General features: G+C 32.4%; 4 protein-coding genes across 5 annotated transcripts in view; all 4 read left to right on the forward strand.

Moving 5' to 3' along the window:
• LOC125846935 (uncharacterized) overlaps positions 1 to 2,179 on the forward strand; it is a 61,829-nt gene extending 59,650 nt beyond the window's left edge. The window contains exons 2-3 of the mRNA XM_049526640.1: positions 1,708 to 1,986; positions 2,066 to 2,179. Coding sequence (XP_049382597.1) covers positions 1,711 to 1,986; positions 2,066 to 2,158 — 369 coding nt within the window. The 5' untranslated portion in view covers positions 1,708 to 1,710 and the 3' untranslated portion in view covers positions 2,159 to 2,179. The remainder of the gene's footprint in view (positions 1 to 1,707; positions 1,987 to 2,065) is intronic.
• LOC125846928 (urease accessory protein D) overlaps positions 1 to 24,608 on the forward strand; it is a 586,865-nt gene that overhangs the window by 335,801 nt on the left and 226,456 nt on the right. The gene's annotated exons all lie outside the window — the stretch shown is intronic.
• Positions 7,489 to 8,523, forward strand: LOC125847037 (receptor kinase-like protein Xa21). Its single transcript, XM_049526746.1, has one exon. It carries the CDS (start codon positions 7,489 to 7,491, stop codon positions 8,521 to 8,523), a length of 1,035 nt encoding a protein of 344 aa, XP_049382703.1.
• Positions 8,814 to 11,251, forward strand: LOC125846921 (receptor kinase-like protein Xa21). The gene is made up of 2 exons (XM_049526615.1): positions 8,814 to 10,758; positions 10,840 to 11,251. The coding sequence occupies exons 1-2, from the start codon at positions 8,880 to 8,882 to the stop codon at positions 11,184 to 11,186; spliced, it is 2,226 nt and encodes a 741-aa protein (XP_049382572.1). The 5' UTR covers positions 8,814 to 8,879; the 3' UTR covers positions 11,187 to 11,251.

Below are 24,608 nucleotides of genomic sequence, written 5' to 3' on the forward strand. Positions count from 1 at the left end.
GATGAATACTCAAGTGTCCAACATTTGCAATTAGTGAAAGAAGTAGCCCTTGGACCTCAATCTGAAGTACTGGCAATGAATAAGTATTGTGTCAATGGTTTTAAGTTTCAAACTGAAGAAGTATCTAGGAACAAGAAAACAAATAATAGCGGTGTCTATATACAAGGTGATGTTGATGGTACTGGTCAAACTATTGAATATTATGGTGTCATTCAAGGGATTATTGAAGCGAGGTATTCAGGTTGGCCTAATAAGAAGATTGTATTGTTTCAGTGTGAGTGGTTTGACCCATCACATAGAGGCACAAAGGTGGACCATCAACATAATATAATTGAAGTTAATCACACTAGGAAATACAGAAGTTATGATCCTTTTTATTATTGCATAGCATTCTAAACAAGTGTATTACGCTTCATATCCATTGCGTAGAGACAAAGCTGATTGGTGGGTTGTTATAAAAAGTAAGTTTGTGGGAAGAATTGAAATTGACAATGTCTTAGATGTGGCGTATCAAAATGATGTTGCAATTGTTCAACAACAAGTTGATGTTGAATTGGAAACCACACTACAACATCCTTAACACATATTAGAAGAAGTATCTGATGATGAGATATTGAATGTTGAGGAAGAAATATTCGAGAATGAGGAAAATGAATCATTTGATGACGAAGAATGGGACGATAATGAAAATGAAACAATTGAGGAGGAAGAATGGGAGAATGATGGAATTGAAACAAGCGAGGAGGAATAGTGTAGAATGAAAGCTAGCTAGTACATATGTAAGTGTATTTTACTAATTTTATTTAATTTATGATTTTTATATATATTATACATGTAAATTTGCATACAGATGTCATCAGGTGGTGACGGTAGACATCGCGAGCATCTTGGAGTTGGCCAGACTAAACAGGCTAAAAAGAAGAAGTCTAGGAGACCGATAGATCCTGAGGATATTGCAGGATCTATTTCTTCTGCGCCAGAGCGCATCATCCATAATACTCATTTATTTGCTGTGCCGTTTGGTACGGCGGATCCTCGGCAATATTATCCTAATTATCGTCGACCAGTCGGTGCTTCATCTACTTCACAGGCATTGCCTTCACGACGCTATGAGGACCTACCTTTATAGGCTATTCGTCGAGCACGACCCTTATCGGCAGGTACTCCATCTCCCACAGGTACATCTCCTCAGTTATCTGCCATGAGGCTTGGAGATTCTAGTAGCGAGCAATCAGATGCTATGGCCGGTACGCCTCCATTGACTCAACGTTTTGTGCATCCTGATGTATCACCCTCGTCTACAGCTGCACCTAGTGCTACACCACATGATACGATGTCTGCTCTAGCTTCTGGCCAGAAGGACAGACTTGGTAGAGTCATGATTGAGCCGGATGGATCATCGTAAGTTTGTTTTGTTATCTATTTGTTACTTTATTTTATTTATTTCTTATACTTTAATATATTATTCATGAACTAACATATTTATTATGTGTTTTGCAGGTGGCATCCTGCAAAGGATGTTGCCCGAGCTTTAAAAGAGTGTGTTAGAAAACTCTATACACAAGCTTATCACTCTTGGAGCGAGATTCCAAACAGTATACGCCAGGCGATGTTTAATAACTTTAAGGAATATATTTTTTAGTTAAGTTTAGTATACTTTACTTTTTTTTACTATCGATTTAATTAACGTTATTTAATTTTTTTCAGACTATGTGTACTTGGGAGTCGAGGTACAATTTGGTCATTGGGACCACATTTGAGAGGAAGGCATCCACCAGACTGTCTAGCTGGCTAAAGAGCGTTCGGGATAGTGGTGAACGTCCCGGTTGGATGTTGCCTCATGTTTTTGCTGAATTGAGTCAGTATTGGAACACAGACAAGTTTAAGGCAATATCAGATCAAGCCAAAATGGCTAGAGGCAGTCTTAAAGGTGGCTCGTTGCACACCGGAGGTGCAAAGACGGTTGGAACAATTGCACGAGAGATGGTAAGTTCTAATTCAAACTTTTAAATAAATAATTATTTGATACATATATATTGTTATAAAATTCAGTTTTTATTTATAGGAAAAAGAATTGGGACGCACTCCCATTGAACCAGAGGTTTTCAAAAAGACTCATGTCAGGAAGAAAGAAAATGAGTCAGATCCGGATGTGTAGGTGGAGGAAAGGGTCGAACGAACTTTTGTAAGTTATTTAATATGAATAATATATATCAATAGTGAATATATTTATGATATGTATATATATTGATGTCAATATTTATATTTAATATGCAGAATGACTTTCATAAGTACGTCGCTGAGAATCTAGATAGTTCGGTTCAATTGACACCTGAACTGTCCACTCAAATTTGGAAAGAAAAAGTGGTAGGGGGGACACACAAGGGTAGATGCTACGGTCTAGGCTCTTGCAACGATGTTAGATGCCTTTAGTCAGGCTTAGAAGGTATTGGATCGTCACGTCAAGCTGAGGCACTTGACGGTGTTCAGATTGTTGTTATGTCGGATCAAATAACTAAACTTACAGTGGCACTAGTAGAGTTGGAGCGGAAAAGAGTAGCTGAACAACAAAGCATGAGTGAGACCGTTCAGCAAATCAAAGAACAAGTGATGAACCTCGCTCGTCGACCTACTACTTCGGCTCCCGATGACACCGATGACACCGACAATGAGAGTGATGAGGATGATTATGTAGATCTCACTCCCTAGTTTAGATCTCTGGACATTTATGAACTTTTTGAAATTTTAAAACGAATTTTAAAAGACTTTATAAGTCTTTAATTTATGATTTAGATACTTTTGAATGTTATTTTAAGTTTGCTATTTTATGTTTTGTTTAGACTGTTTATAATTGTGTGTGTTTGATTGGGCTAAATAATGTAGAATTGAATTGAATTGAATTTGCAGGTGGGCAGCAGAAGCTGAGATCTGCTACTGTCAAAAATATTGCAGAAAAAGCGACGGACAGCGTGGTTTAGTCCGTCGCTTTTTTGGGTTTTAATTTTTTTAAAAACCCAGAAAAGCGACGGACATCGTGGTTTTTTCCGTCGCTTTTTTAGGTTTTAAAAAAAAAATTCCATAAAAGCGACGGATAGCGTGAATTTTTCCGTCGCTTTTTTGGGTTTTTAAAAATAAAATTTCCAGAAAAGCGACGGACAGTGTCCTTTTATCCGTCACTTTTCTGGGATTTTCAAAAAATAAATTTCCAGAAAAGCGACGGACTGCGTCGCCCTTTAGAAATTTAAAAAAAATGAAAATTAAAATAAAGCGACGGACTCCGTCGCTTTTTTAAAAAAATTCAAAAAAAAAATAGTCGAAAAGTGACTCAGTCCGTCGCTAAAAGAGACGCAGTCCGTCGCTTTCTTAGCGACGCAGTCCGTCGCTTTTGGCCGTCGTTTTTTGACAATTTTTTAGTAGTGGGACTTGATCGAGTGATCTTCTACTATCTTTAGTTGTTATATGAGATTATAGTCTTGGTTTCATTCAGTTTAATTAAAATCTATTCCTATGTTATAAAGAAATCAGATCATTTCAGTTGTAATCGTTGATTAAGTTTGAGCTGTGAGTGGAACGTTTCATAGTTTATTTCTCAAGTATGATTAGTTGCTGATGCTCAGTCAGTCTAACCTACTGAGTACTTGTGGATTGTACTACCCCCTACTTCTGTTATCTCTTTTGGAGTTGTGGTGAGATCCTGCTTTCCGAATCGTCATTGGTCTTAATTCATCTATCATTTAAAGTCTTTAACTTTGTTTTCGAAGACTTGAGATGTATTTCAGATTCTAGAAATGTATTAGATGCTCTTTATACTTATGCTACCAGATTTTGAGATTATTTTTGTTATTTCTTAAGTATTTGTTATGGTCTGACTTTTCTTTGAAAGTCTTGTATGTGTTATTTTTTTCTACTTATACACCATTTTGGGGTTCTCAGAGTGTGTGTCATCATGACCTCGACTTTTGAGTCGTGACATTGCTCCTTTTAAAATGACTTCGAAAAGTTGTTTTCAACCTTTGGACAAATCGTTTTAACTCAATTACAACCCATTTGAAATATGCAATTCAATCTTGTCATTTTGAGATACCAAAACAATATTATAATTACTCTTATACGTAAAAGCGTTGCAATAAAGGCTTTTTAGATTATTATTTTTGCAGGTTTATATATTGTTTTTAATTTTTATTTATTTTTTTATATAATAGAATTCAACCTTTATAAATCTTTGTTCCTTACAAAATGACGTCTTCAACCTTTAAAAATCTTTGTTCCTTACAAAATGGTGTCTTCAACCTTTCGTCGAGTCCTTTTTAGCCAGTTGCAATCCATTTGAAAAATCATCATTCAAAACATTAACATAAAAAAATATTAGAAACTCAGTTTCCTTATGATTTCTAACATCAATTGGCATCAAAAGTATCAAAAAATATAAATCTGAAAATCAGAATCTCATTTTTGAATCAATTTGCCAATTCCAAAAATAAAAAGACAGTTTTATATACGCTATGATACCTAAATTTAGAGATTCCAAACTATTTAAAGCATGTATAAACATATACACAGAGTAAAATCATAACAAAACTAATGTATTTATTAGCTTTGTTTATTATTAATATCTTATTTGGTACATTTTTTCAACTTACGTATAATTAATGCTTATGTTAGTTATATACTCTCTATTTGGAATTAAGGTGTGTATAATTAATACATAAAAACTCATGGTATTAGACCAAACACAGACACAAGTACACAACCCTTTAAACTTGCTTCTTTTTTCATTTTGGCACTCTATTTCAACCTTGTTCAATTTTAGCCCTTAAACTAGGGGTGGCAGGGGGACCGGGTCAGCCCGCGACCGGTCCGAGAACCGGCTCGCCGGACCCGGTCCCGTTTGAAANTCTCTATTTGGAATTAAGGTGTGTATAATTAATACATAAAAACTCATGGTATTAGACCAAACACAACACAAGTACACAACCCTTTAAACTTGCTTCTTTTTTCATTTTGGCACTCTATTTTAACCTTGTTCAATTTTAGCCCTTAAACTGCATTTTTTATGTACCATTTGAAAATTAAGACAAAGTGTCAAAATGAAAAATGAGGGCAACTTAAAAGGGCTGTGTATTTTTTATTCATGCATAAGCATGATTAAAGACATAATTGCTCCTCAAAACCTTCTTCACATCCTTTCTACTATACTTCTGCATAACTAATGCAAAACTAATATTAGCATTACCAATACAACCATCATCATATTCAACATTATTCCTAATTTTCTATACATTCTACCAAACGATCCATATACATATACAAACATAAATTTAAAATCCAATTATTATCGCTTAAAATCATTATTATAAAATTCAAAACCAATAAAAATGAAATTTTAATTTCACCTCCACTAAGATCTTCTAGCAATTGAAACCTCACTATTATATGGTATGAATTTAAAAAGGTGAAGTATTGTTTGTAGGACCCATTGAATCAAACATGTCATATTTATGACATATATTCACCCAATCAAGAACAATTTCTTGACCCGTTACCATAGTGGGCAACGTGGCCTAAGATTTTGTTGTTATGATGGGTATTTCTATATGGACCATCTCAAAAAAAGTTTCAAACATTAAACTTTAATTTGCCTAACACCAAATTTTAACGATGCTCATCTCCATCACCAATTATAATGAAGTAAAAATTCGTTCATATTCAAATTAGGTATCGTAATATGACTTCATATTGTTTTTAAGAGATAAATTGGTATTATTTAATATTTTTAAAGAAAACATATGGGAAGTATAATTTATTATTGAAAGTCGTACGACAAGCAATTAGTTATGTTGAAATAGTACAAGTACGTCTCTTATGTCATACTCGTATTTATTTAATAGAGTTGTTCAACTATTCAACTTATAATATTTATAGTAGTATTTTAAATACAAGATTCTAATGTAGACACAAGTATTTTGCTTTTTCCTAGGGGTTGACCTTTTTAATGAACAAAATCATAAAAAGATACTCTTTCGTCTTAAAATAAGCATAACTTTAGTAATCGAAAACTATTGTCCCACAATAAATGTCGCGTTAGGAATTTAAAAAAAAAAATTATTATTTTATTCAATTACACCCTTATATTTTACTATCCTCTTATTAGTGTTCAATTCTCAAGAAACATTTATTAAAATAGAGATAGTTTAGTAAACTACTACTTATTATATTTATTATTCTCTTAATAGAGGTAGTATTTTTTAAGTGACTTATCTTTTAATGGAATGAATACTTGTTACAAGTAGCAAGACTTTTGAAAGAAGACCGTTCAATGGGAAAAGAAAAAAAAAATAGAAAGAGTTGGAAAATTGGAAGGAAGCTTTGACATGAAAAAACTAAAACAGGAAAAAGACCAAACAAAAATAGAAAAATGATAAAATCTTATTACGTAACGTAACGTATCTTATTCTATCCATATCAAGAAGTATCTATTCAAAACAAACGGCAATTATATATATAATAAGCGTAAGATTAATTTTAGACGTAATTTTTACTTGAGTGACGTAAAAATTACCCATAGATATAAATGGATCCACCCCTCTAGGTGGGTGCACGTGCACCCCTTAACTTCGGAAAAAATCATGTATATCTATATTGAGAAACTGATATAAATTAGGATATAATTAACGGTGTACCCATGAAAAACATAGGAGTGTCATTATGCTATTAGTACAAGATAGAGGATCCACTTATGAGACCTGGGTTCGAATCTAGCTAGAGCGTTATTTCACTCAGGGCCGGCTCTATGCTTTGGGAAATAAGGCTTTTGCTTAATTTGGGGGCCCAAAATTTTTTATCAAGAATAAATTATGTGTTAAAATTTTTATAGAAAATATTGATTATTTATTATAAAAAGTATATTTTAAAAAATATATTATTCTACCCACTTTAGCATTTTTGTACTTTGTTAAAAATAACAATTAATAGTGAAAAGTGTTGAACGAAGTGAATTACAAATTATTTTTTTATTTCTTTTTAAATTTTAGTTTCAAACATGACTACAAGCATATTAAAATGGGGTATACCAAATCATCAACTTTTTGAGTCAAATTTTATGGTTCTAACTCTTATCTTTATTTAATATTTGTCAACTTATTACTGAATTATGTTAACAATTCATATAATAATTGTCTCACTGAAAAGATGTTTTTCAATGTTGAGTTGATAAAATCTTACCTAAAACTAATAACTGGAAAAACAATTTAAATAATAATAATTTTCATCTAAATAGTTTAAGAAAATATTTTTTTGAATAAATACATATATGAAGTTTGTTTATATTTTAGGCTTCGAATTAAAATTTTGGTTAGGCCCCCAATAACATTGAACCTCCCTAATTTCACTATTTTTATTTGTGCACCAAAGTCTTCAAATCGTGGTTCGCCCTCTGTTAATCGCAGTAGTACTAATAGTGTAGTCTGTATTATAACTGAAACACAAAAAATGAATATGAAGAAGTTGGAAAGAAGAAACACTATTGTTATTGTTATGTTAGTTGTTGTATTTGATCACTTTACTGCTTGTTTGGCTAACATTGCCACTGATGAAGCTGCTCTTCTTGCCTTCAAATCTCACATTTCTTCTTCTTCTTCTTCTGATCCCAACAACAACAACGTAGTCGTCTTGCAAACCAACTGGTCTTCTTCAATTCCATCATCAGTTTGCACCTGGATAGGGATCACTTGCAACGGGCGCCACAGAGTCACTGCTTTAGACATATCTAGCATGCAACTTCATGGTACCATTCCTCCGCACCTTGGAAACCTCTCATTTCTCGTATCCCTTGACATTAGTAACAACACTTTCCATGGAGATCTCCCAGAAGAGTTGACTCATTTGCGGAGGTTGAAATTGATTGATGTTACAAGAAACAATTTTAGTGGTGCCATTCCATCATTCTTAAGTTTGTTACCTAACCTTCGATTCGTTTACCTTTCAAACAACCAATATTCAGGGGAAATTCCATCTTCCTTTTCCAATCTAACAAATCTTCAAGAGTTAAGAATACAGAGGAATTTTCTTCAAGGAAAAATCCCTCCTGAAATTGGCAATCTTCATTACTTGACTTTTTTAGACCTGCAAGGTAATAGACTTACTGGCTCTATACCGCCATCAATCTTCAACATGACTTCCTTGACAACACTTGCTATAATACACAATCGTCTTGTCGGTAAACTTCCTCTAGATATTTGTGACAATCTACCAAATCTTGAAGTTCTTTTACTATCAACAAACAACCTGGATGGCCTAATCCCACCAAATTTACAGAAATGCTCAAAGCTACAACTGTTGACATTGTCTGGCAATGACTTCACTGGACCTATACCAAGAGAACTTGGGAACTTAACTATGCTCACAGTCTTGCATCTTGGAGAAAACCATTTAGAAGGTACGTCGTATGAATTACTCCCTCTGTTTCAATTTGTTTATCTAGTTTTGACTTGGCACTGGTTTAAGGAAGTAAAAAAGGACTTTTGAATCTTATTGTCTGTAGAATGTACCAAAATACCCTATAATCTTAGAGTCTTAAACAGGTCACGTGAAAAAGTTGAAATTAAGAAAAAAAGACGAACTGACTAAAAAGGGAAGTAAGACAAACAAATTGAAACGGAGGAAGTATATCTTTATGCTTTTGTGTTTATTTTAAGATTTCTCAAAAGCTAAGCAATATCAATATGTACTAATGTTTATGCATTTTACTCTAATTGGCAGGAGAGTTACCGGTCGAGATAGGTAACCTACAAAACCTCCAAGTACTTGGGTTAAGAAATAATAAGTTAAATGGTACTATTCCTGCAGAAATTTTCAACATTTCAGCATTGCAGATATTGACAATGTATGGAAATCAGTTATCAGGTAGTTTACCTTCAGATTTAGGCGTTGGAACGCCTAGTCTTGAAGAAGTTTACCTTGGATCAAATGAACTCAGTGGACGAATTGCTCCTACCATCTCGAATTCTTCAAAGCTAACACTTCTAGACCTTGCAGACAACAAGTTTACAGGTCCAATTCCTGGTTCACTTGGTTCATTAGAGTTTCTTGAAGTCCTATTCTTGGGAGGTAACAATTTCATTAATGAGCCATCTTCTTCTGAGTTAAGATTCGTCTCGTCCCTGACTAATTGTAGATATTTAAGAGAAGTGGTCATTGAAGATAATCCTTTGAATGGTTTTCTTCCATCTTCTATTGGAAACTTTTCTGATTCTTTTCGGATGTTTGTTGCACGTAGAACCAAACTGAAGGGCACAATCCCGGAAGAAATTGGAAACCTGAGTAGCTTAGGTGTGCTAGCTCTCTCTCATAATGACTTCACTGGTTCGATACCTGAGAAGTTGAGAAGCATGAAGAATCTCCAAGAATTTTACTTGGAAAATAACAGCCTAAGTGGAACAATACCTGATGATATCTGCAGTTTACGAAATCTTGGAGCTTTAAAATTGACTGGAAATCAAATATCTGGTTCAATTCCAGCATGTTTAGGAAATGTTTCTACTTTAAGATATCTTCATTTAGCTTTCAACAGATTGACTTCCACCTTACCTGAAACCCTGTGGAGCCTTCAAGATCTCTTGGAACTCAATGCATCAGCAAATCTGTTTAGCGGGCGCATACCTCCTGAGGTTGGTAATCTAAAGGCTGTGTCACTAATTGATCTGTCAAGAAATGATTTTTCTGGTAATATTCCTAGTACTATAGGGGGTCTTGAAAAGTTGATTAGTCTTTCCATGGCACACAATAAATTGGAAGGGCCTATTCCGAGTTCATTCGGGAAAATGGTGGGCTTGGAATTCTTGGATTTTTCTTACAACAATCTTACTAGTGAAATTCCAAAGTCACTTGAAACACTTTCACATCTCAACTACTTTAACATCTCTTTTAACAAATTAAGAGGAGAAATTCCTAGTAGTGGTCCATTTGCAAACTTCACCAGTCAATCTTTCATTTCCAATTCTGCACTCTGTGGTGCTCCTCGCTTTAATGTGTCGCCATGCCTCATCAAATCCACCAAGAAATCAAGGAGACACAGAGTTCTAACAAGTCTGTATATCATATTAGGTATTGGATCGATGATTCTCACACTGGTTCTAGGATATGTTTTGTTAAGGTGGCAAAAGAGAAGGAAGAATTCAGGTCAAACAGATGCATCTTTGGTTAAAAGACATGAAAGAATCTCTTATTATGAACTTCAGCAAGCAACGGAAGGATTCAGCGAGAGCAATTTGCTTGGTACCGGAAGTTTCAGTATGGTATACAAAGGGATACTTAAAGATGGGAATCTTTTGGCAGCTAAGGTATTCAATGTGCAATTGGAGGGAGCATTCAAGAGCTTTGAAACAGAATGTGAGATACTACGCAACCTTCGCCATAGAAATCTAACAAGAGTGATCACTAGTTGTTCCAATCCAGACTTCAAAGCCTTAGTATTGGAATACATACCCAATGGAACACTTGATAAGTGGCTACACTCTCATGATTTGTTCTTAGACATGTTGAAGAGGTTGGACATTATGATAGACGTGGCATCGGCATTAGATTATCTCCACAACGGGTATCCAACACCCGTGGTGCATTGTGACTTGAAGCCAAGCAACGTCTTGCTTGATCAAGACATGGTTGGTCATGTGAGTGATTTTGGCATTTCAAAATTGCTAGGTGATGGGGAGACTTTTGTACAAACAAGGACTATTGCAACCATTGGATACATTGCTCCAGGTAATTGAAATTTCAAACTTGACATCCTTTAGATTTTCACATTTCAAACTTTATCTAACAAGATTTCTCCCATGATTGCAGAGTATGGACAGGACGGAATAGTATCCAAATGTTGTGATGTTTATAGTTTCGGTATCATGATGATGGAAACATTTACAGGTATGAGGCCATGTGATAAAATGTTTACGGGAGATTTGAGCCTAAGATGTTGGATTAATGATTCTTTTCCTAATGGAGTTGTGGATGGCAATTTGTTAAGGCCAGAGGAAGAACATATTAAAGAGAAAATGCAATGTGTATTGTCTATCATGGAATTGGCTTTGAGTTGCACTTTAGTGTCACCTGATGCAAGAGTTAACATTGAAGATGCTCTTTCAGCCCTCCAGAAAATGAGACATCAGTTTGTCAATAGTTGTGCAAGGACTTAAAAACAAATCATCAAAGGATTTATTTTGTATTATTTAGGTTCGAAATTCAATTTAAATGATTTGGATACAAGTTATGCAGGGATTAATTATAATGAGATTAGCTAATTAGTTATATAGAGATTATTTTTATTGGGTGTTTGGTTCATGACACTAAAGAATTGAATGTCTTTGTTCATCCCTCATCAAAAGAATCTAATGATCTACATAAACTAATACACTAAACACAGCATCAGGTCTACAACCAAATGGAGCTTTCTGTACATCAACTGCTATTCTCTAGACCAAGGATGTCATTAGCATTACTACGAGCAACCTGAGCATGTCATGACTTTAAGGTTGTGTTTTGTAGAAAATGTTTTCCAATTTTTCCTTGTTCGTTTCATCAAATATTTTGAAAAACATCTTCTATAAGAAAACTGCTCCTTTTTTTTTTCGAATTTATATCACTAGACAGAGCGTCATAGAAAAACTGCTCCTTAAAAATGAGGAAAATGACTTTCCTGATGAAATAGGAAAAAAAACAAGTTACATTCCATATTGATTGTGTCCTCTGTCCTCCCCACCCCCATAGCCCTCACCCCACCATTCCACACCCCACCCCAACCCACCTCCCATAATATTTATCTAAATTATATTCAAATGGCCGCACACATAGCCTCTTAGAAACAACTAGAAATATTAATATTGCACTTGGAAATAATTATAAGCGCAAATTAATAACTTCTACAACACCAAGGTGACAAACCAAGTATTGCATCATCATCATCTAGCTAATCAGACAAGAATCCTCGACACCATAAATAAATTCCTCCTTCTGCTCATGTTTGTTTTAATTGAATACGAGCAATATGTAGAATCAGAACAAGTAATTGTTAAAATTCTTGCAAGAATATCCATCCACTTTGAATTCTAAGGACGTCTGAAACAGCTTGTACACACATCATTATTTTTGGACTTCCTTGTTAAAATTTATGTCTGTGTATTCTGTATTTGATTCAAAATTATGAATTATTTCATCTATGACGATAACAAAGAAAATTGATGTGTATATTCTATATTTGATTCAAAATTAAAACTTTATCTAAATATTTTCTTACATTTCGAACAATTTGATAAACCCATTAGATTTCAAGATTAGGAGGCATCATATAGTTTTTTTTTTATCCGATTTCTATCAAGTTCTTTCAATTTTCGGGGAAGTCATTGATCTTTCAAAGTTATCATTTCTAATTTTGAAGTTATATGAAACGGAGTAATTGATGATACCTTCAAAATTTTAAATTTTCTTAGAAAAATAATTAATTTTGTTATCAATAATTCAATAAAGTCTAGAAAATTGTATGATTTCTTTTTTATAAAAAAAATCACTAAATAAAGAATTTGATTAAAGAAGAAGAAAAAGAAGGAAAAAAAAGAGGAGGGATTCAACTTGACGTGGGGGTGGGGTGAGGGTGGGAGGTGAAAAAAAAAAAGAAAATGGAGGGATGGATCAACTTGAAAGTTGAAAGTGAGGGATGGAAGATGAAATCAAAATTAAAATAAGTCAAAAATTAAGAGAATAAGTCAAAAATTAAAAAGAGATAAAAAAAAAACTTAAAATGAATTTTTTATTTTTATTTTTAATTAAATTAACACGTGTCATGTAATGATTGGTGTGAACACACTTGCTTCTTAAAATTTGGGGCTGACCGAAAAATGATATAATAATATCAATGCATAAATTGTTTAGTGAGGTAATAGGACGGTTGCAAAGTGAAGATGTCTTTTTAAAAATTCGGGACAACTCTAATTGTGACTTTATGTCTTTTCTCAAACAAAAAAAAATTGTGTATGCTATAACCATGAGAGAATTCAAAATGATAATATAAAACCTTCAATTATTTGAATTCGTTACTGTACCTAATTATTTGACATTTAGTAGAATTATACCCTAAATCAAATACCTTAGAATTGAAATGATAGTGAAGAACCCTGGTAATGTATATATTCATTTAACTACGATTCTTCATATTCTTTAATTTAAGATTAAAATGGAAAAAACTTGATTTATCTACTTATTTAAGAATAGTTATTTAGTTTTCATTATTTTAGCAATTATATATGACTCTTAAATTCTAGAAATCCTAATTGAGATGTTTAATCTAGTAGAGCATGTTTGACATTGTTGTTGGGAAGCCAAAAACATTTATTTTGATGAAAAAACACTTTTTAGAGAAATTAAGGTGTTTGGCTAACATATAAAACTTCTTTTAATTGGAAACAGAAGCCGCTTTTCTATTTTTGGGAAGAAGTTAAAAGTTTTTGTTTCTTAAAACAAGCAGAAGCAGAAGCAAAAAAGAATAGCAAGACCAAACTATCTTTGTCATATATACATATTTACCAATATATTCTTTATATTTATTTATTTATTGTGGTGAATTTTCATATGTAGTGATTAGGGTTGTTCATGGTTATGGTTAAAAAATCAAACCGAACTGCAATCCAAATCAAACCGATTAAAAAAATTGATATTTGGTTTGGTTTGGTTTTAGGTTTTCTAAAAAACAATCGCAATAATAACCAATTTGAACCGATAAACTAGATATATAAATTTTGTATTCATATATCATTATAAGTGGGAAGCTCCAAACCTAAAAGTTGAATTACGATTTTACCCCAACTACAAATTAAAATGTTATAAAATATTTAATTATTTAAATATTAATTGTATCATTTTAATTAAAATGTTAATAACTTTTCGACTTCTTTTGATCAATTACTAATTAAATATCTAATTAATAAAAATAATAATGATAATAATAATAATAATAATAATAATAACAACAACAACAACAACAACAACAATAATAATAACAATAACAATAATAACAATAACAATAATAATAATAGCAACAACAACAATAATAATAATAACAATAACAATAACAATAACAACAACTACAATAACAACAACATTCTTAAGAACAACAACAACAACAATAATAATAATAATAACTATAAGAATAATATCAATAACANCAACAACAACAATAACAATAATAATAATAACAATAACAATAACAATAACAACAAACAATAACAATAACAATAAGAATAACAATAGTAATAATAATAATAACTATAAGAATAATAATAACAACAACAACAACAACAATAACAAAAACAATAACAATAATAACAATAACAATAATACCAATAACAATAACAATAACAATAACAATAATAATAATAACTATAAGAATAATATCAATAACAATAACAATAGTAATAATAATAATAACTATAAGAATAAGAACAAGAACAATAACAATAGTAATAATAATAATAACTATAACAACAACAACAACAACAACAACAACAGTAATACAACAACAACAACAACAACAACAACAATTTGTACATAAATTACTCAATTTTTCCTCTTTTCAGAACTTTTTCCATAACTCCTCTCATAAATAATATAATTTATGTGGATAAAGTATTATCCTTTATGATAAATAAAGAAATTTAATAATTTAAAAGTGTGGCAATCTGTAAAATGGATAGACATAATATCCTATTGTTTTTTTTTTCTTTATTTGCTTTAATATTTATATTCATAATTCATATCCAATTACCTATTCAATTGTTACACTCTTAATACCCATAACTCTCATCTTTTCATATTCATAACTCCAAATATTTAATCTAAAACTTTAAGATATCTTTTGGTATTCCTTCATTTTTATCTATATAAGTTCATCTTTTTTTGTTTTATGAAACCCTACCCAATGTTATCATTTTTATTCTATAGTTAAAGTAGATGAAGAAGACTCTTGATTATTAATTGCATATGAGGCAAGGAGTCAATAAGAACTCAGAAAATTATGTACTAATTTTGTATTTATTTTTTCATCTATATTATTATCGATCAAAGTCTTAAGAAGAATGTATACATTGTATTTTTTACTTCTATGATTTTTTGTGTGTGTGTTTTTTCTCTATTAGACTTCTTACTTTTGTTTTCTAGGAATGCATGCATTATTGCCGTAAGTTTATATTCTTATTTGGGCTCAATTAAGTCATTTGTGACTTTATTGAAAGTTTGCTAACTATTAAGCAAAGTTCAAAAGTTACCATTTGTTGCTTAAAAAGAATTAATTTGAAACATCAAAATACCTACTTCATTTGGTGTTTTTTGGACATATTATTAAAGATTTATTTGTATTGTTGTATTTTATTACTCATTACGTACATGCTTTCATAAAATTTTGGTCATTCTAATATATTTATTAAAATTCACATGGAACACATGTGCGAAGCACGTACCCAGATACTAGTTATTTATATATTATTCTTGAATAAAATATAAATATTTTGTTAAATTTTAATTAACTCAAGTCTAACTTTACCATTTTCTCAAGCACAACACTTAAATTTTGGGAAAATATTCAAAATGTCAATATTTTAGCATTTAATCGTACCCTTTTGCCACATTTTTAATATTTATTAAAATGTCAATATTTTAGTTTGTTATGTATCTAATTTTTTTTTTATTTGTTCCAATTGAAAGAATACAATTATTTAATAACAGAAAAGAGAAATTTAGGAGAGAATATTTTTAAAAAGGAACATATCACTTAAAATTCTCATCAGTTACAAATTCAAAAATAAATAACAGGGCACCCATCCCCCTTGTTCATCAAATTTTCAATATCAATTTTTAAATTTCCATTGATAATACTCAATCTATGTTGAAGTGAATTCGATTAAATAACATTTTTCTGTTTGGGAAGAAGATTTTGAAAATGAATATGGAATTTCATTGATAAACAGGTAAAATTACACCGACAAACAACTTTGGAGAAGGAATTCCCAACTGGAACTTCGATATAATCAGTGAAATACAAAATTGATTAGGTATACATGACCCTATCCGCATAATTACAATATTGTATTCCACAAAAATTGAATACAAAATCATCAATAAATACAGATTCACATTCATATTACAAAAAAAGTATTCATGATTGAGTTATGTATGTATTCTACTTCAAAGTGAAAACTAAAAATTGTATCCAGTGAACATAATTGTATTACATCACTACCAAATATATATATTTTTATTTGTATTAGAAAAATATTACTAATTATATCTCAATATAATCTAATCATTACATATGAATACGGTTTAAGAAATGATACATGTCACGACCCGAGCCTACACCCTGGATGTAGTCGGCACTCGAGAACGTTGGTCCCCAAGCGAACCCTAATCCAGGCTGACTACAAGCAGAAGACTTACTCAAGCATACAAAGCTTAAAAACTCAATAAAAATTCATGAAACTCAAATACAAAGCTCTAACTCAAATGAAAAACTCTGAATAAAAATAATATATTCAACTCGCCATAAAATAGGCAACTTAAGTCTTTAAGACATTTAATAAGATAAATGAAATAGACTTCTCAAACTCTACTGTCTAACTATGAAGTCTCTAACTGACAAAGATGGAAGTCAGGACAAGACCCACGACATCCTGACAAAACTGAAAGTAAATGGAATTCTCCGGAAGCAAGGAGGATCACCATAGCTAACTCGAACTCCATGTGGTATCAACGAAACTCCTGTTGATGATCTTGAATATTTGTATCTGCATCATGAAATGATGTAGGCCAAATGACTCAGTACATGGAATGTATGAGCATGTAAGGGGAATTCTAAAGCATAACATAAGCTTGAACTTAATAAAAAGGAAACATACTTACCTCTTGTCAACTCACTCAACTAAACTCAACTCAAGAATAAGATAATTAATTCAAAGATTAGATACTCAACTCAAAGATATGGCATTCAACTCAAAGGTACTCAACTCAAGATACTCAACTCAAGATAAAGCAACAATAAAAGATGTGATATATGGAAAGCTTTTCAAACGATAAATAGCAACTCAATGTATTGAAGAATACAATAATAACTCAGTTTGTATATAATAAAATATAATACAACTCTGTGGGAGTTTTTCTAACCGACAATCATCACTATGAGCAATGTGATAATACAACGTCTTGCCCATGCTGCCAGAACTGTCGTATAACTTGTCGGGATATAGAATGCCTCAACTAAGTGGATCCACTAGTCTATGCTAAAAATCATTAAGGAATCGTCTAAAAAGTATGACCTTTTCGACCCACATTGGCTACATGGTTTATGGAGACTTGAATTATCTGAACTCGTCCCCATATCGGTGCTCAATACTACTCCCAAAAATATACTCAGCTCGTATGTTTAAAAACATTACTCTTTCTGTGGTTTGAGATTATTACTCAAAAACTAGCTTAAAAGCTCTCATGAAAATTGGTGTTTCCTCTCTTGTTTAAATGTGAAAATATTTTTACTCTTGGAAATACTTAGTTCCCATATAATATTTTGAAGAAATGAACTTCACTCTTTACTCAACTCAATGCTCAAGTCTTTAAAATAATTTGTAAAAATACTTCTTAAAATAGGGTTCATGCCGAATTATGGACGTGAACGACTTAATTCAAGGTTTTCAATAACCATAGATAGAACTCAATACTCGGAACTCAAGAACTTCAATGATACTACTCATTTCAAGAATGCTCAACTCAGAGGGTTCATGTAGAATTATGAGCATTAACTACTCAACTTAAGGACTCAAAGATACTTCTCATCTTAAGACTGCTTGACTTATAGGGTTCATGTGGAGTTATGGGCATGAACTACTCAACTCAAGGACTTCATAGGTAACATGTAATAGTCCCATGATTAGGAAAAAAATCTCAAATGGGTTAGGAACTCAATACTCAAGACTTAGAACTTGAAAATATTACTCCTCTCAAAGATACTTAATTTATGGAGTTCATGCGGAATTTATGGGCATGAACGACTCGACTCGAGGGTCTACATAAAAACATGGAACTCATGTATACAACTCTTCTCATTCTCATACTTAATTTCTCAAAACATAGTTCAACTCGATAGTTTATCTCAAAGGATTTACAATTGAACTCAAAAGCTTTCTTGAACTCTACTCTTAACTCTCTCTTGAATGTGAATTATGAATTCAAGAGTTATGGTTCATGATACGAAGGACCTTATGATGATAAAGTAGACTCATGAATACATTCTCCTCATTCTCATACTCACATGCTTGAGTCTTGAAACAAGTTATTAGAAATTGTAGAAGACTCCTCAAAAAGACTCCAAGGGACTTTCTCAAAATGTTTGAAATAACTCTAAATACTAACTCTTAACTGTACCTTGAATTTGAATTATGAATTCAAGGTTATGATTCATTTTATGAATGATTTCTAGGTGTTTAGAAGTAGTTTAGAGTGTTTAGAATCAAAGGGGAGTAAAGGCCTTTGAAAGAACTCAAACGGACGAAACGATGAAGAACGGGTGGGGGCAGGAGACCCTGGCGTACTGAGTGGCGTGGGGCACCAGCCCCTAAAATACAGAGAATAATTCTTGGCGTATTGACTGGCGTGGCTCACCATCCATCCCTGGCGTTATGGTGGCGCGTCTCCCCAGGCACCGCCAGAAAACTCGACGACTTTCTTTGCTCGTTTTCTCACCCTAGTTTGCCTGGATTCGAAAGGTTTCTTCTCCAATCACTTGGATTCGATTTATCAACATAAGTACACACTAATATACTCAATACATCCCTCAAAACACTCACTTTCATCTCAAGAAATCATCAAAACCTCAACAAAATAAGATTTATAATGAAACTTCAAGAACACTTATTAAGAACTTAAATCTTTCAATCTTTATGAATGAATTCAAATATGAAAATCATGTTTGGAATGTGGGTGAATGAACCCAACACTATGGAAACTTACATACCTCTTAGGGATCAAACCCATGGCAAAAATCTGAAACAAAACTCAAGAACCTCGACGAATGCCTTGATCCTTTACTCTTTTCTCTTCTTGAACTCTCAACTAAAACACTAGGCGTATATTAGGATTATAAAGTTGAACCTAATAGGATAGACCTTAAAACCTTACTAAAAATAAATTAAATATGATTGGGTAAGGAAAAGACCAAAATACCCCTTACTATTTTCGGGTAACTTTTCTTAAGTGGAAACCTAATTCAAAAGGGAATATCTCACTCATCCGACCTCGAAACTTAGAAAACTCAGTGGTGTTGGAAAGATAATTCAAAGACCATTCATTAGATATCTTTTAGCCCACCTAAATCATCATGTACTAGGAGTTATGATCATTTGAAGTTGACCCAAAACTCATAACTTAAGCATAACTTGAAAAATTTCAGAATTTGCTATTTCCTATTTAGTTCTTTTTGGAACTCAAGGTGCTACATCTAGTGAACTGACCTTAATACTTATGAAATTTTAAATTCCTCAATAAAATCCTACTCACAACGAAGGATGGTTTGAGTCTTAGCTCAAAAAATTTCTGGGGGTGTTATAATATCTCCCCATTTGGATCATTCGTCCTTGAATGACGACTAGACTTGGTATGGAATGGGGTTATTCTTACTAAGGTCTGAGTCTAATGGTACCCTCTCACTATATTCAAGATTAACCCAAATCCTTAGGTTCGGTCTCTATACCTCTCTATAGGGAATCTCATCCCAAGACTATTACTCCTTACCACCACATTCAAGCTTAGTACTCTAACAACTCCATGGACTCCTACTAACCAACTCCTTCAGAGCCAACTAAAGGGGCTCATTTAACTATTTCTCATAGTAAAACCTCATCCTCTTCTTTTCTAACCTTTAATAGAATTATCACACCATCATCATCACGATAAAATCATTAACATTCTCCTTTTAACATCACTTCACTACTAAAAGGGCCTCCGAAAGGATATCTCTCATACTTTTTGGAACTCATTATTATCTTACTCTCAAACACTTGACTTGATTTCTCATCTTCTCATCTCCCCCTTAGGTCTAAAGCTGACACTTAAAAGCTATGGAATATTCCATCATCTCTAACTGGTCTACATTCTCTTTTATTCTAACACTCGAGAGAAGTTTATCTTATGACTACCGAACTCTCCATAAGCAGGTACCAAGACCTCTTTCTAAGGTGTTTCTCTTAATCTCAATTGGGACCTCGTCTGATTACATACCATCTCGGTACACCTCTTAATGCTCTTGTTACTCTTGTGACTTAGCCACACTTCACTGCCCTTATCTAAAGGTTAGGGTCTCTCACTTGTACCACTCATATTTATTGCAGCTAACATCTCAAATTCAAGCTTAATGTTCATTACTAAACCTAAATATCAATATGATTGCTCGCCTACTATACTATACCTCATTACTTAATCATTTCTATAACCTTCTGAACATCATGACCCTCTCAAACATATCATAAGCCTAGTTTAGATCTATCACTTCATGAATACTTTGTGCTTCTATTCAACACATACACTTGGTCATTACCTACACAATGACATTTCATCACAAGCTCCTTTCTAGCTAAAACATGTTCTACCTCCTATGAGTTTAGTTAGGAACTAAGCTGAGAAATAAAAGGAAGGGAAATGAATTATATTTGGATACACTTTATTTTCTATATAATTAACATATTGACATTTTTAATAATTATTTTAAAGTGTAGATATTTTTAATAATTATGTTAGTTATTTTGATTAGTTAGCTAATTTTAGGAAAGCGGAACTATTACAATCTTAAGTCCAAGTCCATCAAAATCCATTACTTTAGTCTTTACCTATCTAACCTCACATAAGATAGTCACACTTTCTTTTACTTGAATCATTTTGTTCGTGTAATAATAACTCTAGTATTATTTAATTATTTAAATGAACTGACAATAGCTTTCTTATGGATTGTTCATCTAATAGGTGTTTGTGTCTTTCGAGATACGTATTTCCTCAAAAAATTTATTACTTTCAAATCAAAAAAATCAGAAGAGCTGCACCAAACCGAGCCAAATCGACATTAACCAAACCGGCAGTTATTTTGTTTGTTTGGTTTGGTTTGATTTTAGAAAATTAAAAAACCAATTAGATTGGTTTGGTTTTGAGATTTAACCAATAACCGATCAAAACCGAATCACGAACACCCCTAGTAGTGATTTTTAAATTGTGGAATGGTTTTTAAATTTATTTTACTTGATATTTTTAATTATAATTAAATTACTATGTTAATATCATATTAATATTTAATTTATATTTTATTTATCTATATATAACATTGATTCAAAATTTAAATATGTAGATATTAATTTAATAAAAGTAAAATATTAATTCAATACTTTATAATAGATATTTAAAATAATTTTCTCTCTATAAAATAATCTTAATATTAAAAGTGTGTTGATACTTGTCCTTTTTCGTAATTTGACTCTCAAAAGTACTTTTTAAAAATGATTAGTCAAACACAATCAACTTTCAAAAGCACTTTTCAAATGAATTAACCAAACACAAATTATTATTTTTTAAAGCATTTTTTCTAAAAAGTCATTTTAGAAAAAGCATTTCTAAAAATAAGTTGTTTTTAGCAGTAATGTCAAACAAGCTCTAAGAGTAAAATGGTAATCTAATTTTTCATCTTTGAAGCTTCCCATTTTTAATAATATATGATATGATGATTAACACATAAGAGAGGGCTCACGTATGACTTATCATGTGCTTGAGCGAGTCCGGAACCTAAATAAATCACAAAAAGATAAAAGTGACCAAAATAAGCCACTACTCTAGTAAGTAACCAAAATAGGCTTAGTGGAGGAAAATATTCTGTTTTATGTAATATTCCAAAGGTTATAGTTAGTCTCATAATGTGTATATTTTATAATATAACATAATTATTTTTTACACCTTGTATAACAGAACTATTTCTTACACTTTGTAAAGTGTAAGTTTTTCTTACACTTTGTAAAGTGGAACTTTTTCTTACACTTTATAAAGTGGAAGTTTTTCTTACACTTTGTAAAGTGGAACTTTTTCTTACACTTTATAAAGTGGAAGAAAATCTTACACTTTATAAAAAGTTACTTTACCTTTTCACTTTCTTCTTCTCCCCTTTCACTTTCATGGCTTCCAAACGTTTTTTCACTTTGAAGATTAAAATTTGATGGTCCCAATCCGACAACTGAAGCGGCCCCACACTAAAAAATCAGAATCTTGAAAGATTGGAGTAGCACAGCCCGACAACACAACAATTCGACCCTACAAATTATATAAATTAGGTTTTTTTTTCATCTCATATTTTCATTACTTTGAAATGATGTTGTAATTTGTTCAAAATTTCAGCAAGTCGTATACAATGTGCATTCAATTACTAAATATTGAGTTAGAAAAAAAGAGTCTTTAATTCGAAAGAAACAAAAGAAATTACAATATTGGATTGATATTGCAAAAATAGTATTTCGGTACTGCAGAATTACACATTTCCATCTCATGCTTTTTTATATTTAATAATTGAGAGTCCTTACGGTTACATCATGTGGAGTTTGGAACCTAAATAAGGTCATTATATTCTTTCCAAGCTATATCATAATGTCTTAAAGTGACTATATGTTTTTTCCCCATGAAAAATATTGCATAAAGATTGATAATGGCAGCAAACAGGTAGAGGCTAAAAAGGAACCATCTATTGGAACAATTCAGGGATGAAGAATGAGGTATTGAAGCTATGATAATACCTTGAAACACAAAATAATAGTTTGCAAGCTGAAAAATAGTGTTTTGAAGATGTTGAAGTCGTTCTTTATATTTGTCGACAAATTTGTCCATTGCTTCTACATAGATTGCCTTCTTGCATTATTTTCAATTGTATTTGGTGCTTGTCTTCGAGCTTGATTAGTAGCTTCTCTTGAATTTCCTCCCCTAGCAATATAATCCATTGTGTTGAAATGAAAAAAATAAATAAAATTGTATTGAAATGAAATGTTATATCATATAGTATATATAGAAGGGAGACTAATACTTTTGGTTCCTCAATATATATATATATATATATATATATATATATATATATATATATATACATATATATGTAGTAGGGAGACTAGTACTTTTGTGTCACACTCCAGAAAATGATAGGGTAAACTAGAGCCTAAACGTGAGGATGAACGTCAAGAATGAGGGTTATAAGAGTCAAGGCCAAAGGGGCAAGTGCTAAGGCAAAACGGGCCAAGCCAAAGCCAAAGGCCAAGGCTTTCCCCTAGCTTGGAGCTACTGCCCCACCTTCACGAGTGGGACCATGGGTCGTGGTCCACACCACGGCTCGTGAAGGCAGCTTGTGGTCTTGCCTTGGCCATGCTAAAGTGGCCACCCATTTGCCAAGCCACTACCTCAACTTCACGAGAGGGACTACGGCTCGTGGAGCCCTTCGTGAAGAAGCCTTAGGCATTGAGCTAAGGCCGCCCAAGTAGCATAGCTACTGCCTCAACTTCACGAAAGGGACCACGGCTCGTGAAGCCCTTTGTGAAAAAGACTTAGGAAATATGGGTTGTGGCACCAAGTGCCTAGCTACTGCACAATCTTTACGAGGGGGACCACAGATCGTGGTCCTCACCACGACTCATGAAGGGGCTCGTGAGGCTTGGACAGGTTCTTTAAGTGAGGGTCAATTAAGTCTTTTCCTATTTAAGTCCAATTAAAGTGAGTCGTTTTGGGTATTTTTAGGGGTACTATATAAGTTGTTTTTAAGCCAAATTCACCCAATTGAAGTCATTAATTCACAACACCCAAATAATTCCCAAAATCCTCTCCCTCACAATATTTCTCTCACTAGAAATCCTCCATTGAAGAAGAACAAGAACTTGAAGACTAGGGCTTAAGATCTCATCTTCCTTACTCAAATTCGTGAGGAAATCTCCAATCAAGGTATGGTAGTCTTGATTCATGGAAGGCTTTCTTCCATGAAGCCCTTAAACTTTCAATTTCAAATTGGTAGATTCTTCAAAACCTAGGGTTTCCAATATAGTCATGGGTTCTTCATAAAAATGATTTCAATGAGTTAATTGTCTTATATTATGATTGAATTGTTGTTTAATGGTGATTTTTATAGTAAAGTCCCCCATGAACCCATGAATTTCCCCATGACCCCAATTTCATGAATTGTGATAGGTGTATTGATGCAAGATGAATACTATGAATTATGTCTATGGTATTTTAGTTATTGAATCTTGTTTTATCCATGCCTAATGTAGTATTTCTAGGTGTGATTGTGAGACATGATTCAAGACCCTTGAAGGGTAAATTATGAAGGTTTGTACATGTTGATGAAAGTTGTGTATGAACTTATGATTCACTTAGAAAGTGAAGATTCTATGACTATTGTGTAAATTGTGGTATTATTGAAGATTCTAGACTATGTATGAATTGTCTAGGATGATGATAATGTTGTTGTGTTGATTGAAAGGTTATTCTCATGAAACACTATGAACATAATGTGAAAGGTTTACTCA

This window comes from Solanum stenotomum, chromosome 12, assembly GCF_019186545.1.
Source record: "Solanum stenotomum isolate F172 chromosome 12, ASM1918654v1, whole genome shotgun sequence".
Classification (NCBI taxonomy): Eukaryota; Viridiplantae; Streptophyta; class Magnoliopsida; order Solanales; family Solanaceae; genus Solanum; species Solanum stenotomum.